We start from the raw sequence: 19,675 nt of genomic DNA, 5'->3' as shown, positions 1-19,675 counted from the left end.
TTAATTTATCAGGATTTAGTTACATTACTGTGGATTCATTAATTTTCGTTGGATATCAATTTTCGTTGATTTCGTGGTTACTGTTGAACCACGAAATTAAATATTCAACGAATGACAAATTTTCTAAAGGCTTATATGTAGACTTCATCAAAACCACGAAATTAAATATCCACGAACATGCAATTTTTCCCTAATCCATGAAAATAAATGAATCCACAGTAATACTAATGTCATCTGGAACATAGGTCCCCCACTTTGTCACGATTATACTGCAATGAATCTGTAGACTATCTAGTTCATAAACTAAAAATTGTTCCATTACTGCAATGTTACTTGTTTGCCCTACAGTTTAAGATTTTGGCGATGAGCGTCACTGAAGAGACATGTATTGTCAAAATGCACATCTGGTGCAAGAAAATTGGTACCGTTAAGTACAGATATTAAAAGAACCAAAATAAAGATCTTTACTTAAAGATTATCACTACGGTTATATTTTTTGGCAGTTCTTCACAATTTGTGAGTAAAGCATAAGTGTATTGATATTAAGATGACCAAATAGGATATGCAGATAAGATTACAGATGTGGTATTAATATGAACCCTATTTTATAATAGGCCAACACACTGATCTGGATTTTAAATTGTGAAGGACTTCTAACTCATAAATCCAAAAATTAATTGACAATGCCAAGGCTAAAAAGAAAAAGACAAACAACTGTTCACACAACACAACACAGAAAACAAAGACTGAGCAACACAAACCCAACCAAAAACGGGGATAATCTCAGGTGCTAGTTGTTTTGAATTTGCAATAAGGAGTTAACCTTTGATTTATTTTAAAATCCTCATTGTGGCTTTTAGATGAAGAACACCAAAATTTTTTGCAACAACACTAGAAACTTCATATAATTTTCTTCCATTATATAAATCTGATGTACAGTAATAAGATTTGAATAAAGTATTTCATTCATTTTTAGTTTATTTTCAATGAAAGTTTAAAAAAGTATTATTAAATATGGCTAATGTTCATCATTTGTATGATTATACTCTAATCTTTTTGGCCATTCCAACTCTACAGACTGAAAAGAAAAGTTGTTAAAAGTTCATTCTCAGTCAAATCATACTGCAAACAAAATTAATCTTTTACACATTCTGCCCTCTCCAGCCAGCTTTGCTGTGATTTAGATTTGCAATTTTAGCAATATTTCTTATGTATTCATCTAAGAGAAAAACAGTTTGACATCTTCTAGACATTTTTTATTGTTGTTTTCTATTATGAATTAAATTGCTCACAAAAATAAGTTTGTTAAAAAGGTATAATTTAATCAATTTCATACATATTGGATTAACAGAAGCAAAGGGTGAAATGCTGACATTGAACATTAAGATATAGTATAATATTATAGCTTTAAACAAGAATCTGTCCATATGACACCATTCCCTTCTCATATAATACTTCTTAGTTCATTACACATGAAATCAGGATCAAAAGCTTTAGTTGAAATTTAATTTTAAGCGTTGACATCATAATCAACATGTTCACCTTATGTGACCACAACTTCAATAATAAGAAATATTTTGACAAATTCTTGTTTCAATTTTTATGAATTTGTAATTTCAGGACCTTTCTTAGCTAACTATACTGTATGGGTGTTCCTCATAGTTGGAGACGGATAGGTGACATCTAATTGTTATCTTCTATGTCATTTGGTTTCTTGTGGAGAGTTGCTTCATTGGCAATTATACCAAATCTTCTTACTTTTAATCTTATACAGGACAGATGGACAACAGTGACTAGACAAAGAAATCACTGGAACAACCAATTTCCACATGCAGATCATCATCTATTGTAGAGTATAAACAGTATAAGGTTGATTTATTGGTCACATTCTTGCCGTTTCATTTTATGTAAAGTTGTGAATCTGAAGATGCATCACATTACGGTATACCTGACTTATATAAACCCTAAAACCAAATTTCAGAAATCCTTGTAATGTAGTTCCTGAGTAAGATGGGACGAAAATATTCATGTGACAGATTGACAGACAGAGGTAAAACAGTAAACTACCCCCCCCCCCCACTTTTTTTTAAAGAGAGGTATAACAACTAATACCTTACCTCTACATCTAAAGTTAATATATCACACTCCATATCCAGTAATGTACACATGTTTGGTGTTGATCTACCAAAATCTCCATGCACAAATTCTTTTATATATCTATATACAGTTAAGGAAATAATGCATATTATAAACAGTATGTTCAAAGGGAAACTGTTGGTATTTACACAGGTTGCAATTACTTATCTAGTATATATTATAATGAATAGGTACACAGAAATTATTATTTTTGGCATGATTTAAACAAGCCTAGCTGTTTTTAGAAGATATTGTAATATAGAAAATGTACCTTTTAATAAGGTTCTCAATGAAATTGTGTTTCCTGGATGGGTAATTTTGCGATATAATCAGGGGGACATAACTCTGTAGGGAAAACTAAACATTTTTTTTAACTTTTAAAGTGTCATCCTTTTAAAATAGAACATTTTTTCCTACCAATCTAATAATTTAAAACCCCAAATGTTTTTTTACTCAAGTTGATTCCTATAATTTTTTAGCCTCTGAAGTGTGATAAAAGTTACTGTACATATAGTTTGACTTATGAAAAAGATACGTTCCTGCTTGAGTATTTAGAAGCAGTATAAAATGATGGTCATCTTGTAGCTTGGCTGACATACTGTGAATAGTCCTTTCTCTTGTGGCTAGTGGTCGTCTATAAACAGAAAAAGTATATTATTATGTATTTACACAGAGAAACTATGTTTTATGAGCATTTCAAACTTGTGAATCTTCAGTTGTTAACAGTTCAATAGTTTAAGTCTTAAAATTATTAGATAGTTATCAAAAGTACCAGGATTATAATTTTAAACGCCAGACGCGCGTTTCGTCTAAATAAGACTCATCAGTGACGCTCAGATCAAAATAGTTAAAAAGCCAAATAAATACAAAGTTGAAGAGCATTGAGTATCCAAAATTCCAAAAAGTTGTGCCAAATACGGCTAAGGTAATCTACTCCTGGGGTAAGAAAATCCTTAGTGTTTTCGAAAAATTCAAAGTTTTTCCTGCTAGGAGAATATATATCTTAAGAAGATATTTTTGGTGCAAATTGAATGTAGCTAGGAAACTAAAATGCTATCTAAAAATGCGCAATTTCTAATGTTTTTCTGTTTGTCTTTTTCATTTTTAGCCATGGCGTTGTCAGTTTGTTTTAGATTTATGAGTTTGACTGTCCCTTTGGTATCTTTCGTCCTTCTTTTTCTACAGTTCTTGGTTTCAATGACCATTAAATAAATGACATCAATAGTTAAATGTAATTTAATAAAAAAAAATATAACAGAACAGAACATTCATCTCATTTCAATGAGTAGACACTGGTATAGGGGTGTCTAATAAGTTTTTTTCTCTTGTTTTTTTTCCTACATAGAATACTTGTAAATATGAAGCTTCTAAAAAATCACAAAAATACTGATTTCCAAGGAAATTCAAAATAAAAAGTCCCTAATCAAATGGAAAAATCAAAAGCTTAAACACATCAAACGAATGGACAACAACTATAAGTGCATCTTATGATTCATAGGCAGAGGATAGGATAATTGTCAACTTGCGATCTCAATTAGAATTTAAAAGTCCTTGAACATACCTGTGTAGGACTCTTATTGGTGTCTTTTGCTGCATGACCAAATCCTGTAAGGAAATAAGAATAGAATTTCAAATAAATACCACTAAACTAATTATAGCGATAGCAAACATCTATGTTTTAGTGAATAACAAATTAAGATGCAATATGTGTAAACATGCAACAGGTATGATAGCTAGTTTAAATTTACCAGACTGTTTCTGTGGTTATAATGGATTTTGTGGTGTCAAACCAGATAAATGAACCCAGCTCAGATTCTAATTTATGCTCTTTTTTTTATTTTTTTCCCATTTACCAAAATGTTCATATAAAATAACAAAAAAATCTGTTAATGTACAAATTAAGAAACCCTTACCTTACAAACCACATCAAAACAAACCTCATTTGATTCATTATAAAAGACATATAAGACATACCAACACAAGTACAGACAGTTGCTTAACACTTTTATTGCATTAGGTTCTTTTGAAATTTAGGTTTTAATAAAGAATCTCAAGAAAAACGTTTTTTGTTAACACAACTATAATTATATGATGAATGTTTAAAATTTACTATTGATCAATTAATTTATTGATTGTAATTAAGGCCACTTTCAGAAAAAGTGCCTATATTGTGGCAGTCACTTTTTTTGTTTGTTTTAAATAAAGATTGGACTTGAGCAAACCTGTCACATGTCACTAGGTCACTGAGGCCCCATAAAATTAACTAGATACCATTGAGATGGGAGCCATCTCTGTGGGCCCCGCTGTCAATAACGTGGGGTAAATAAGTTGTATGGATAATCTGATATGAAGCATTATTTGAAGTTATTACATAGTCTCATGTGTGATTTTATTCTAAGATTTTAAGTTAAAACTGATAAATATTCTCATCTTACTTTCATAGTATAATAGTGATATGACTGCATGATGTGAACTCATTGTTGACTACTCTAAGGTGACTTCTGGATATATGAATTGATGTTTGAACAATATGTTTAAAGGTGCTGCCCAAAAGATATTTGTCACATATTTTTATAATTATGCCTTCAATATATATTATGACCCACCAAGTATAAAGTATGAAATATTAACGGTTCTCGAGAGGTAGAGCAGACACAATTTGTTAAGAACAACGAACGGATGGACAGACCGATGGACTGACCTTTGACCTAGGATGCATACATTATGACACATTCTCTGGTGTTGGTTAATATATATGTTAAGTTGAAAATGTTTGTCAGGTATAAAGTATGAAATAATAACAGCTGTCCTCTCAAAATATAGTGTGGATCAAATTTGTTAGCGATGGACAGACCAACAGACAGACAGACCTTTGACCTAGGAAGTTGTACATACATCATGACACACCCTCTGGTGTTGGTTAAAATGGATGTCAAGTATAATATTTGAAATCATAACGGTTCACAAGATATAGAGCGGACACGATCTTCACCACAGGACACAGGGTTGTCAACTGAAACCAAAGATTTTTTACCTTGACCTTTGACCTAGGAAGTTGTACATACATCATGACACGCCCTCTGGTGGTGGTTAAAATGGATGTTAAGCATAAACTTTGAAATCATAAGGGTTATCTAGATATGGAGTGGACACGATCTTCACCACAGGATACAGGGTTGTCAACTGAAACCAAAGTTTTTGACCTTGACCTTTGACCACGGAAGTTGTACATACATCATGACATACCCTCTGGTGTTGGTTAATAAACATGTTAAGTATAAACTTTGAAATCATAACGGTTCTCAAGATATGGAGCGGACACAATCTTCACCACCATGACCACAGGACACAGGGTTGTCAACTGAAACCAAAGTTTTTTTACCTTGACCTTTAAACTAGGAAGTTGTACATACATCATGACACGCCCTCTGGTGGTGGTTAATAAACATGCAAAGTATAAAGTATGAAATCATAATGGTTCTCTAGATATGGAGGGGACACAAAAGTGTTACGGATGGACGGACGGACAGACAGACAGATGGACGGACGGACAGACTGATCACTATAGGGCGACCCGCCTAAAAGTGGGGCCCTAATAAAACTTCTACCTAAATATTTTGTCACATATATGAAAAGCATATATTCTAACCCAACAAGCCTTGATAGAATCTTATTTTAACAGTTTATCAGCAGTAAGAGGTTCAGCAGTTGAAAACTACATAGAACAGTCAGTCACAGAGGCCTCATTCAATTTTATCAAACTTCTACCTTAATGTATTGTCACATGTATTATAAGCCTATCATTATCCAACAAACCTTGATAGAATCTAATTTTAATAGTTTATCAGCAGTAAGAGGTTCAGCTGCCCAACATAACGCTGAGTAACATTTGGTTTTTTCCATTTCTCCTTCCTTTAGATTGTTTGTTTCTTCTCTGTAAAAACAAAAGTTCAATTTTTAATTATATACTAAATATATCATTTATTTTGTAACTAAAATAAGATAGTTTCTGAAGATTTTTTTCAGTAACAAAAACTACTAACATATTTTCTAATTATTTTACTAAATTTTAAATTTGTATTTTTGTGGACTCTCTCTTTGTATCTCTTATAAACAGCAGACTTTGAAACTTTTCCTGTAAATGTTACTTTATAGCTTGCTGTTCGGTGTGAGCCAAGGCTCTGTCTTGAAGGCCATACTTTGACCTATAATTGTTTACTTTATATACATTGTGACTTGGATTGGAAGTTGTCTCATTGGCACTTATACCACATCTTCTTTAAATATCTATATGATTATTTTTAGTTTCATGTCAATAAATGTTTGTAATAATTAAAGAAATAACAGCTCTTGAAACAAGTTTTTACTAAATTTTCTCCAAGATAATGAGGTAAGGTTAATGCAGTACCTTACTTTGAAACAATCTGCAGATCTTGAACTTTCACATCTGTGGAATTTTTGTTGATTTCCTAAAAATGAAATAAACAAAATAATATGACTTTATATAAATAAAACATAGCTGAGTGGGATATAGAGCAGATTGTCATCCTTAGGAAACATGTGAACTGCAGCAAAACAAAGGTTAACAATGCCTTTTCAAGGGGTAACAATCTGCTCTATCACCCTTTAAGCTTTGCATTATTTACTTCATTATACAGGATGTTTGGTTATTTACTACTTAATAAATTTCATGTCCTTCCTATAAAGCAAAGAGCACATATGATCAAGAGTCCATATTAAGGGTAACAGAGTATTTACCATGGGATAAATTAAATTGTCTCCCTCATATTAACCAAAGAAATCTGGCATCTTGACATAAAACTTGTATAATAATATATACTTAATGATATGACATACCACCATTGAAAAGGACAAACCGGTACAAGAAAGAGTGCATATTTTACAGGAAGCATTTCCTATGCAAAGCTACAATGTATAACTTTATGAATATGTAAAATAATTGGGAAATTTAGTATCAAATGAAAGCTTCAGCACTAGTAATCGCCATATGAATCAACTAAAACTGAGGTAAAGTCACTTTAATATAGTTATTTCACTTGATCAATCATATTTCAACAGCTAAGGATTTCTACAAATTTATATAACAGAACTGATCAATTGCTACAAAATTGTTAATAAGAGAAAATATCACTTCAAAGCTAACTTAGATACACTTACTTGTTGTAACAATATCATTTCTTCTTCTGTTACTGTAATTTTTCTTGGATTAATCATTTCTACAACAAAGGGCCTACCTGAAATTACAGGTAAATAAAAGACCCAATCAATTAAACAACAATAAAATGTTTTGATCTGCATTATTTTATCTCTATTTTGATCAGTCACAAGGGATTTTCGGTGATACTTGTGCATCATACTCTCTCAGGTTTGTTTCTAGTTACAAGGGTTTTGCAGCCAAATAACTAAACATCCTATGTGGTGCCCGGGGAATTTCTTTCATATACTACTCTGTTCTTCAGACTGATTGTAAATAATAGACTGCCTCATAGGCTTACATGCAAAACACCTGATCTTTGATATCTTTAAAAATCAAAATGCTTCATAGAATTTTTTTTTCATGTGCATGTATGCAGTAATGAAATTGTGATTTCATCGGAAAAAGTGGGTCATGCCACATCTACAAGGAGATGCAAGATTTTTATAAAATCTAAATATATATTTCAAATCAGCATAAACTTTTCATCAAACAAAAATATATGAGACCAGAAAAAAATTAAGAAAAAATTGGACTATTTCATTTCACTCCATGTTTTGACATGCACCTGAAACTTGAGTTGTAATACAAGACTGGTACCTAGAGATAAATTTACCTGAACCTAACATTCGGACATCTACATCCTCTCTACCTGAGGCTGAAAATCTGCCTTCTGAAATAATAAAAAACAGTCCAACTTTAAATTCATTTCATAGACCCATTAATTTTCAAACTAACAAAAACAAAAGCTGATAATTTTACAGGTTAACCCAACAAGATTGTATTTTATATATACTCCTACTGTATGTTTTTTTAGTACATTTTTGAATGTGATTTTTAATGGAAAAGACCTCATTTAATTGGTAAGAAAATACCTCATTGCATAATAATCAACCTAATTTCTTTCTGTTCATGATTATTTGGAAAACAATTCAAACCACATTTCCCCTAGTAAGACATCCTCTCCATTTTCAGAAATAGAATAGTAAAAAACATGAATTTATGAATCTATACCATGAAACAAACTGAAAATCCTCATACCTTCATATCTGAATGTCTTTTTGATAAGATTACAAATTTCTTCTTCCACAGAGGACACACCCTTTCTTTTACCCTCTATAAACCATGGTGTCTGACTCAGCTCTCGGCTATATTTGTTATATCTACCTGAAATAAACAATGATAACTGATTAAATAAACCATGGCGTCTGACTCAGCTCTCTACTGTATTTGTTATATCTACCTAAAATAAACAATAGCATATGACAACTCAACCAATGGCCTGGAAGTTAGAACAATTAATTTTCATTGCAAGTGGAAAAAATCAATCATTAAAGTGTTGAGGCAAGTTGCCTCCTTTATAATTAGCAAATTGTGTGAAATGAAATTGATGTGACATCGTCTCGAAAGGGCTCAATGAAAAAAAATAAAATCTGCAAAAATTACTTGGTTTATGATATATTGTGAAAACATTGCAAAAGACATTACAGTGTATGTTGACTAACAAAGTTAGGTTTAATCAACACAACATAGAAAACTAAAGACAGAACAACGAGAACTAAGATCCTACTCCATATGTTGCACTTATTGCGTTGTGCATGTTTATAAAAATTCAGCAACACTGCAAGTCTTATTCTGTGAGGTCAAATTTGATGAAAGAAGACAGGAATGTAGTTTGAAATGACAACTTGAACATGTCTGTCTTTATCTGAGAAACAAATATTAAATAAAAATTAACCAACTCTTGATGGGATCAAGAAATCTTTATGTTGTGTTTCGTGAAACGGTTGATTTGTCTTTCGATCATTTTTTTGTTTTCCAACATTTGATTGTCAGTTTGTCTTTGAAATAAAACAAACTTCTTATAGATACCAAGAAGTGGCCAGGATTGAAATTTTGTAATTGCATTAGATGTTCTTTTCATCTTCAAAAGTTTGTATGTCTCTTTAGTATCTTTCGTATTTTGACATTAATTTAAAAAAAAAAAAGAATCATTTTATCATGACTTATCTTTATACAAAGAAATAAAATTCAATTCATTACAGACATGAAAGATACCTCTTTACTTATATACAGCCACATACCTGCTACAAACACTGGTTCATGAGAACATTTGATGTCCAGAAAATTACATGAACTTTTAGGTGGTGATGGTGGAGTCTTATACAACCTAAAAGTATACAAAATAATATTACAGCGATATCTTGGTCTTCCTTTGCCGTAAGTGGCTGATAATAAAGATTGAATTTTTATTTGCATATTGTTTTTAGGAACTATGATATGTTTTTTGACTGAACAGATTTTTTACAAATAAAGAATTACAAAATTGATACAATCTATAAACTGTTACTTGGATAATGGAAGTACAGAACACTGACATACAGACGGAGGATCCCAATAACATGTTTAACCCCACCATGTTCTGTATGTTTAAGCTTGTAATTCAGTGGTTCCAGTTTGTTGATCTGTGTAACATATTTCTTTTTCTTCAATTTTTGTAAATTAATTCATGGATCAGTTTTCTAATTGAATTGTTTCACATTTGTCATTTAAGGGCCTTATATAGCTGACTATGCAATATAGACTTTGCTCATTGCTGAAGGCTTTACTGTGATCTATAGTTGTTAATTTCTGTGTCATTTGGTCTCTTGTGAAGAGTTGTCTCTTTGACAATCATACCACATCTTCTTTTTTATAATCAAAATCTCACAAAAATCTTACGAGGCAGGATGATTTTTCTTACCTTTTAAACAAATCTTCTGACATACTGTCTAAAGCTTTTATAACATTGTTTCTGGTGAAAGTTTCATCAAGGTTCTAAAAATAGATTTTTATTTCAAAATATGACAAATATGAGATCAAGAGAAAGTAATACATTGATTCTAAAGATATTATAGATGACTGTCAAATTTGAGAATTTGCCCATATATTTTAGGTGTAAAAATGTCTAATAAAAGTTCAAAGTAAGAGTTTAGTTAGTAATAGTTTGACAACCTCATTTATGCTGATTGATCTAGATGTATTACTAAATAAATGGGGAATGAGTCCATGGGACACAGATGATGCCCCCACTTGCATGTAAGTTATAATGTTATAATGGAACATAACTCAAGAACTGAGTCTTCAAAAAATGGATTTGCATAATTTATTTAGTTTAAATAAGGGTTATAAATGTCCCTATTTATTCTGTTAGAGAACTCACCCTAAAGTTTTTACTTTTTCTTTTGATAAATATATCAGGTTTCTCATCTGAACTGAAAACATATATTAAATAATATATTCATTTTTAAAGAAATCCAAAGTCATCATTATGAATTTAAATGAAGTAAAGAATTAACATCACTTAATACCAGCAAACAAAAAGGTAACATTATTTGGAATCAGTAAAAAAATGTTGTCCCTACTTTCAATGTTTTACTTTTATTTTTAATTTGTTTATCATTCTAACAAGTCTTTTTTTGTGTTTCAAGTAATAAAGTACTGTGGATTCATTTATTTTCGAGGGTACTAATTTTCGTGGAAGGATGAAAACTTGCATATTCGTGGATATGTAAATTCGTTGTTTTGACAAATTCTGCATACATTTCTTTCGAAAATTCAAAAATTTGTAAACAAGTTAAAATTTTATGAATAAATTATACCTACCTGACATATGTCCGTTAGGATTTCTTTCTCTCGTTGGTATTTAACTCGCTCCCCACCGGAAGTTAAAAACTAGTACTCAGTTGTACTGTTATGACTTCCGGTCCAGGTAAACGAGATCAGTTTTCACTCGGCGCTTGAAAGACACCTCGTATCAAACTTCTCATTTACGGGGAGGTAGGGTGGTCTGACATATGTCAGGTAGGTATAATTTATTCATAAAATTTTAACTTGTTTACAAATTTTTGAATTTTAATTTCATAAATTAAAAACCTACCTGACATATGTCCGTTAGGATTATCTCTGATTCCAAAGCAATCCCTTTCTGGATGTGGATAAATAGAAGTTTGCCTCTATAGATCTTTAGGAATCATTTTCCTCTTCTTCACATCAGTTCATTTTATATATATATATACAAACATCTTTTTGTAGTTTTTAAAGTTTTATGATTTTTTTAAATATTTTTTTGCATTTTTTATAAAAATGTTTCCCACAACTTCATGTTGTAAGTATTTTCTATATACAGTTAAAATATATACCACTGTTAATATTTACACACAAAACTAAAACATTCTCTCCACCAAACTCGTCGGGAAAGTATTCAAATGTTTAAAAAATCCACCTGTACATCTTTCAAGTAAAAATTCACAAAAGTGTTGGCTTGACTCCAATCTGCACTATCTAAAATGTCTTTCATTTTTGCTCCTTTGAAAAGAGCCCAGGAAGATCCAATTGACCTAGTAGAATGTCCTCTCACTGGAGGAATATCTTTCTTCTGTTTCTTATATGCATGTCTAATCACCTTAACTAACCAGCTTGAAATAGTTTGTGAAGACACTGGTCTATGTGGTTTATTTACAGTTAAAAACAATTTCAGTTCATCTTTGCCATTCTTGTCTCTTAAATCCTCTGTATTCCTCAAATAATGTGTCAAAGCCCTCTTAGGATCTAGTAATCTGTTGTTCTCAAAAGCTGGAACAAAAATAGTTGGACTTTGATGAGAAATTCTATCTTGTTTTGACAAACCATGACGTAAAAAAGTTACCCCTTTTTTCTGAACATTAACTGAACCTTCACCAATTCTCAAAGATTGCAAATCCCCACATCTTCTTAAAGTAGTAATTGCAATAAGAAAAATTGTTTTCCAAGTTATATATTTCAAACTAGCTTTTTTCATTGGTTCATAAGGTTCTTTCTTTAGTAAGTCTAAGACTAAAGGTAAATCCCACTCGGGTACAAGTTTTCGTTTAGGCGGTCTCGTATTAAAAACCCCTTTCAGTAATCTTATAATGTAAGGGTGTTGACCAACAGGGATTTTTTCAATAGGAGATAATACTGAAGACAGCATAGACCTGTAACCTGCAATTGTCCTATACTGTAAACCTTTGTCAAATAAATGTGTTAAAAAATTTGCACAATTTTCTAAAGAAGCTGTATAGGGATCGATATCCCGTTCAGAACACCAGCTATTGTATTTTCTAAATTTAGCTTTGTAATCCTTTTGAGTACCTGCCCGCCAAGATGCTGACAAGAGTTTCCTAGCGTTTTCAGAAAAACCTTTTGTTTTGAGCTGCTGGTCGATAGTAGCCATGCAGTTAACTGAAACACTTCTGGGTTCGGATGAGCCACTTTTCTCTTGCCCTGAACCAGCAGATTTTCTACTAGTGGAAGTTTTAGAGGACAAGCTACTAGTAGTTTTTTTGCATGTGCTGTAAAAATTTTGGAATTAGTGCAAGGGGGGGAAATGCATAGGCAAACATGTTGTTCCATTCTATGGATAGAGCATCCACTGCTAATGCTTGTGGGTGATTCATCCATGAGCAAAACACAACTGCTTTTTTGTTTTCGTTTGTCGCAAAAAGATCGATTGTTGGATGCCCCCAATTTTGAAAAATTTGATGCACAACTGAATGGTCTAATTCCCACTCTGTTGCCTGAATTTTTATCCGACTCAATTGATCTGCTAACACATTGTTTACTCCCGCAATGTGTGCTGCTTTCAGATAAATTTTGTTTTCTAGGGCAAACATCCATAAATCCCAAGTCATTTGACATAGCTGAAGTGACCGAGTCCCTCCTTGCTTGTTTATGTATTGGACTACCGTGACATTGTCTGACCGAATCAAAACTAGTTTGTTTTTCAAAAATTTCTGAAATTTCTTCACAGTCAGAAAAACTGCTTCCAATTCTAGATTGTTTATATGTAACAGTTTTTGCTCCTCTGTCCAAAGACCCTGAGCTGTTAGATTGTTCATGTGACCCCCCCCCAACCCGACTTGGAGGCATCCGTCGTGATTGTAACTGAGGTCTGATTTTGTTTTAAAGATCTTCCCTGCATAATGTTTGCTAAAGACAACCACCATTTCAAATGAACTTTTAGGTTTGGAGTACATTGAATTTGAAAATCTAAACTCATTTTTGATGGGGTCCAATTTCGAAGTAAATGTAATTGGACAGGCCTCATAAATAACCTGGCATTCGGAATCAACTCTAGACAAGATGCCATTTTTACCAATACTTCCATGTAATGTCTGGCTGTTACCATGCCATTCATTACTTTTTGTACCGATAAAAATAGACTCTGTATCCTGTCCTGAGTTGGTAATACCAAACCTTGATCGAACTTGAACACCGCTCCCAAATAAGTGATTGTTTGATTTGGTATTAAACTGGACTTTTCGTGATTGATTAAAAAGCCTAGTCGAACAAGGAGATTCAACATTATTTCTCGATCTATTACAAGTTTTTGCTGAAACTGATTGACACACATCCAATCGTCTAGATATACTGCTAGACGTATGTTTTGTTTTCTTAAATGGGCTGCAACTACTGACACCACCTTCGTAAAAACTCGTGGTGATGATGTTGGGCCAAAACAAAGGGCTTTGAACTGGTAAACTTGACCTTGAACAGAAAATCTGAGGTATTTCCTGTGATTTTTGAATACTTTTATATGAAAATAAGCGTCTTTTAAGTCCAGACTTATTGCCCAATCTCCTTGTTTTACTAAGTTTAACACCTTTGAAATTGTGTCCATTTTGAAGTGTTGCTTCCGAAGATACTGATTTAGTGGTTTCAAATTGATAACCGGTCTCATTTGTCCATTCTTTTTTGGAACTAGGAATAATGTACTGTAAAAACCTGTCATTCGTTCTTTGACTGGTACTTTTTCTATAGCCCCTTTTTCCAAAAGAGAATTTATTTCTAAATTTAAAATATCCAAATTTTTTGTACTGACTACTGTCTTTTTTATTCCCTGAAAAGGAGGTTTTTGCAGAAACTCCAGTTTGTAACCGTCTTTGATTATTGACAGAACCCACTGATCCTGAGTTATCTGCTCCCATTCTTGTAAAAAATGTGTTAACCGCCCCCCGACCGGTATGTGTATCTTCGGAAACTTCACTTTTCTCACCTTGTCATCTAGAGTATCCTGAGAATTTTCCTCCTCTACTGTTACTAGCCCCTCTTTTAAACTTAGGGATCCGAAAATGTGGAACTTCATTTTTAGTCTCACTATGCCCAACTTTTTTATCAAACTGTCTACTATTAAAATTTGGCTTATTTGAATAACCAGAACGATCTGATGACTCTGTTTTGTCCTTTACCACAAAAGGTTTCTTAGAACCAGAGGCTTCTGAAGAAGACACAGTCTTTCTCTTACCCAAATAGGATTTTTTCACACTAATTTCTGGTAGTAAGTCGTCCAGAGCTTTATTTTTCTCTTTACGAGTCTTGAGAAATTTTTCAAAGTCAGATCCAAACACACCATCTGCTGATAATGGTAAATCAGACAAGTCTCTAGCCTCATCAATTTCATATAAACCTGTATCAGTCATAGCTACTTGCCTTCGTACAATGTGATGAAAAGTACCTGTACGCCCCACTTGATCTAAGCTTTTAGTGGACATGGCAAATACATCTCTAACCTGTTGTATTGCTTTATCTGAATCTACATTGTCTGACTGTAAAGTTTGCATTAGCGCACCCAAACCTTGTTATAACAATACCCATGTAGGCAGCTTGTTGACCTCTGTAAGCTATTTTTTCAATCATTTTACTAGGTTGACTGAATAAACATTTACCACCTTTTGTAACCGAAGCTTTCTTGCCATGTTTTTTAATCAAACATCTACTTATCAAATCATCAATAGTAGGAACCAGTAAAAATTTTTCAGTATCTTCATGTACTGGAAACTCATCTTTGCTTTCTTCAGCAAAAGCAGAGACTAAATTAGGATGTTCAGCTCTCCAACTATTTAACAAAACCTGCTTTTGTGCCTCGTCAATTTCAATGCCCATTTTCTTTTCAGACTTTTTTGTCAAGGCATCATCCCCAAAGAGATCAAACAAACACTTTTTTGTCTCTACGGACAAGTGTTCTTCATCAGAGGACTTTGTGTCCCACTCATTGTCACTTTCACCTAATATTTCATCGTCTCTTGGTCTGATTGAAACATTGTCATCAGAATTTTCATTTTCTGACAATTCCCGGCGCAAACTTTGTGTTTGCTCACGCTCACGACCTTCAGGTTGTCTTTGTGACAAACCTTTTGCCTCAGAATTTTTGTCGCCATTTTCGGCACAATTCTTGGCTTGAAACAATGTTATTAAAGTATCAAATTTATCATTAACATTGTCCAACTTACTGTTCATTTTCTCTTCAAGAATGTCATATCTGCTTCTCCGCTTTTTCTTCGTCTTTGAACTTGAAGAACTGGTTTTTCTAATGCCAATGGCGGTTCCCGCGCCATTAACACTGCTCTCATCTCGTGGTTCATCCACGTGCTCATTATAACTACAGTTTACAAAAGTTTTTATACCACGCTGAAAAACACGACCGTCTTTCAAGCGCCGAGAAAGAAAACTGATCTCGTTTACCTGGACCGGAAGTCATAACAGTACAACTGAGTACTAGTTTTTAACTTCCGGTGGGGAGCGAGTTAAATACCAACGAGAGAAAGAAATCCTAACGGACATATGTCAGGTAGGTTTTTAATTTATGAAATTAAAATCTGTATTTCGTTGAACATTAAAATTCGTAGTTCCCCCGTACCCTCGAAATCCACGAAAATTGGTATCCAACAAATATTAATGAATCCACAGTAGATCAAATCTAAAAAATGTTTATCCCATAATGCATTACTGGTTGAACAAATCAGTAAAACACTTTGTAGGTTTTAATTTTAATATGTCTACTTAATAATAACAAGTTCAGAAAAAAACTAATAATTATTTGACTTACAGGAAAGAACATTCTTTATCTGATCTTTCATAGTTAAACAACACAGCTATGTCAAACATACTCTGAAATATATTACATCACATTATTAGAGCATGAAGGATCAAACATACTATAACTGTTTGTTTTCCCGTTTTACATTGGGCAGTTTTGGGGGCCCTTTATAACTTGTGGTTTGGTGTGATCAAAGGCTCTGTGTTGAATTCCGTACTGTGACCTATAAGGGTTTACTTTTACAAATTGTGACTTGGATAGAGAGTTGTCTCATACCACATCTTCTTACATCTATTTAGAATAATCAACACAACTATGTCAAACATAGTCTGAAATATACAACATCCCAGCTATTTCAAACATATATTTAACTAAAACTCATATTGGAATGAAATGTACAATAAACATAAATAAAAAAACACTAAAGACCAAACTAAGTACTGTAAATTCAGAAATTATTGTGTGCATTTATTATTGCGATTTTGTCAATTTAGACTTAAATGCAATTTTAATTTTTAAAATTTTGAGAAAAATTGCGAATAATTCATATAAAATACTTCAAATTAGAGTTTAAATTATTGTGTTTACAACTCCGTCACATTTTTCGCAATAATAAAAACCTTGCAATAATTTCTGAATTTACAGTAGTCTGCTTACCTTTTGATCAAACGGAACATTGATGAGGTTAGATAACAATGGACCACACCTTAACTTCCACGCTTCTTTTATTGATACAAAATCTGGCAATGTCATAATTTCATATTCATCTCTAAAAAATATTTAACATGAAAATTCTGAATTTCAGTTGTGCAGTATAGAGAGTAATAAAGTCATAACTGCCAACCAAATTGAAAACAACTTTTTATAATCACTATTATTTTTAATTTGAATCTTTAAAGTCCATTCCATAATATATGTTTACCAGTTTATGTTTACATAAATTACCTACTGGTTTCATATCTAAAATGCATTATATACTTGCACTTATGTTGGGATATATTATCTCCCCTGTTTTCAAAGTTTGTATAAATTTGTTGAGGGGAAAGTTATCTCCCTTGTTTATATTTCAAATACATCGATGATATTTTTATAGATTCTTCATCGAAGCTACATATGCAATTTACCAATAAAAAGAAATAATGTGAAATAAAGGTATTCTTTTAACTTATTTAAATGAAATTATACGTATTTTGCTAAATAACATGACTGATGCACAAAAAGAATAAATTGATGTAAATACTAAAATAGAAAAGACTTTTTAAAAATAAATTCTTGATCAAGCAATAGTTTGGCATATTCTGATAACACCTTTACTTATAAGAAACAGTTCTTCATAAAATTAAATAGGAATCACTTACTTGAACTTGTCTTGTAGATGTATTAAAACAGAATGCTGAAATAAAATTAAAAAAAATAATAATCTGAAAATCAATTGAGAACGTAATTTTAAAATCAAGCCAATTGCAGCAAGATATCTTGTAAGAAAATGTTTATATTAGAAAATTTCAGCTTTTTCTGTACAATCATTTACACATTTTTTGCCAGATTGTGTATGTGAATTTGTGTAAAACTTTGTGTGTTACCCAAGAATTTGTTTGTGCACATTGTAGTTATAAAATTAAATGTATATTTGTTTATATCCTTACCTCTCTAACAAGTATACAAACAGGTATTGTCAGTGAACATATAAAGGTCTTAAATTCATAATCATCTTTCTCTACAGCATTTTTAATCTACAAAATATAAAAGTTTATTAGTTTCTTACAATTTTTTCCCAAAAAGTAAGATCAGCAAATGTGTTTTTGGCGACATCAAAATAAGATTTGATGATCGATCATCTGGCCAAGCTTTTGAGCCCAATACAGTGACTAAGCTTATTCACAACAGCCGGTTTTTTGGCTATTACAATATGAAAGAAAAACTTAAAATCTATACATATTTTGCCCTTGTTAAACAAAGTTAAAACTATTCTTTTTCTTGCAACATATATACCATGTTAAAATAAGGGTGATTAGTAAATGTTTAGACATAGATGTACATGTATTGATTTCTGGTCATGAACAGCACTCTCAGCAATATTGGCTATATTGTGGTGGCCAGGCTTTATTGGTGGAGGAAGCCTGATTGCCTGGTTAGAACCAACAACCTTTTTCAGAAAACCTGACAATACTAGATCGGAGTTAAATGCACCTGCCATATGCTTGGTTTTTAACACACCAACAGACTGGTGATACAGACTGGAACTACTATACTGAGATCTTAAATCCACCGAGGACCTCAACCTCTGTAGACAAATCCCCCTTACTAATATAATGACATACACACCTTTTGCAGAAATTCTTCATCTATATATGCCTGTAGTATACCTAAACACACTGGACATGGCGTAGTTAATGGAAACACATTTTCCTTCTTTAATATTGATTCAACCATCTTCTCAATTTCCTAAAACATTAAGTGAAACATGTCTTTTTAGTAAACCATGTGTGTGATTAAGTCTCATGTGTTAGACAATTTACCTTTGAAAACATCTCTATAGAGCATGAGATTACTTTTATTTTTTTAAAGTACATGTATGTGTCTAGAAAGTACTATAGATTCAATTTAGTGCTGACTATTAATTCTTGAAATTCTGAAATTAAACAAAGTGGAACAAAACCCCTGTAATCAATATGTATATATACCTGTGTGGTCAATCTGTAAACAATATGTAAAATTAAGAATGGAAATGAGTATTTAATGGTATTGTCAATCTGTAAACAATATGTATATTTACCTGTGTTGTCAATCTGTAAACAAAATGTGTATTTAGCTGTGTTTTCAATTTGTAAACAATATGTATATTTACTGTGTTGTCAATCTGTAAACAATATGTACATTGTATATTTACCTGTGTTGTCAATCTGTAAACATCTCCTTGTCTTTCCCCAATGTACCTCAGTATACATCTTGGACAACATCCAATTTCCCTCAATGTTTCAGTTATCTCCCTTAGAAGGTCAGCATTTGAAGTTATCTTGGTCTAGCAAAAGAAATGAAAATCTTATTTAAAAATCAAAGGTGTTTGAGAAAGAATTTTTCCATTTATCAAAACTTAACTCAAGAGTCCAAATGTAGATCATGGAAAGGCCAACATACATTAAAACCTAAATACAGTCACTTAAGTATATTGTATCAATTAAAACTAGGGCAAATAAATATAGGGACGAGCCGATCTAGGGCGACCATATTGTAGTGCCGAAATAACCAGATACCGGCTTCCCAAAACATAATCACACAATGTTAAAGATATTGCAAGATGAAAAGAGAGAAATTTATGTTTACAAACATAAATAAACCTTAGACATAACAGTTTTGGAGATATTTATCAAATGAAATTGCACAAACAACATATAATAGCTAATTTAAAAGTTACACGAACTTGAATTATGGGCGCAGCCATCTTGTTC

At 32.2% G+C, this 19,675-nt stretch overlaps 1 protein-coding gene across 2 annotated transcripts; it reads right to left on the bottom strand.

Moving 5' to 3' along the window:
* Positions 1–960: 960 nt before the first annotated feature.
* Positions 961–19,675, bottom strand: LOC134710181 (tRNA pseudouridine synthase Pus10-like). Of its 2 annotated transcripts, XM_063570408.1 has the most exons (20): positions 19,648–19,675; positions 19,117–19,248; positions 18,552–18,671; positions 17,873–17,959; positions 17,585–17,619; positions 16,884–16,995; positions 16,236–16,297; positions 10,554–10,605; positions 10,095–10,168; positions 9,436–9,521; positions 8,557–8,594; positions 8,393–8,480; positions 7,968–8,024; positions 7,315–7,391; positions 6,550–6,605; positions 5,953–6,070; positions 3,698–3,741; positions 2,672–2,770; positions 2,118–2,217; positions 1,000–1,078 (listed from the first exon to the last, which is right to left on the bottom strand). In XM_063570408.1, the coding sequence occupies exons 1-20, from the start codon at positions 19,666–19,668 to the stop codon at positions 1,019–1,021; spliced, it is 1,518 nt and encodes a 505-aa protein (XP_063426478.1). In that variant the 5' UTR covers positions 19,669–19,675; the 3' UTR covers positions 1,000–1,018. The 2 variants fall into 2 exon arrangements, with proteins under 2 accessions (XP_063426477.1, XP_063426478.1); XM_063570407.1 differs by lacking the exon at positions 8,557–8,594 and having other exon boundaries at positions 961–1,078; positions 8,393–8,518.

The sequence above is a fragment of the Mytilus trossulus genome, chromosome 3 (genome assembly GCF_036588685.1).
Source record: "Mytilus trossulus isolate FHL-02 chromosome 3, PNRI_Mtr1.1.1.hap1, whole genome shotgun sequence".
NCBI lineage: Eukaryota > Metazoa > Mollusca > Bivalvia > Mytilida > Mytilidae > Mytilus > Mytilus trossulus.
The sequence above is the reverse complement of the archived record's forward strand: the minus strand, read 5'-3'. Positions and strand labels throughout refer to the sequence as shown.

What these genes read in the sequence shown, in the direction of transcription:
- LOC134710181 (XM_063570407.1), bottom strand. Translation starts at nt 19,668, where the DNA reads ATGGCTGCGCCCATAATTCAA. An exon ending in AAAGACATTCAGATATGAAG is followed by an intron (nt 8,025 to 8,392) that starts GTATGAGGATTT and finishes TTATTATTTCAG; the next exon opens with AAGGCAGATTTTCAGCCTCA. An exon ending in GATCTGCAGATTGTTTCAAA is followed by an intron (nt 6,071 to 6,549) that starts GTAAGGTACTGC and finishes TTGTTTTTACAG; the next exon opens with AGAAGAAACAAACAATCTAA.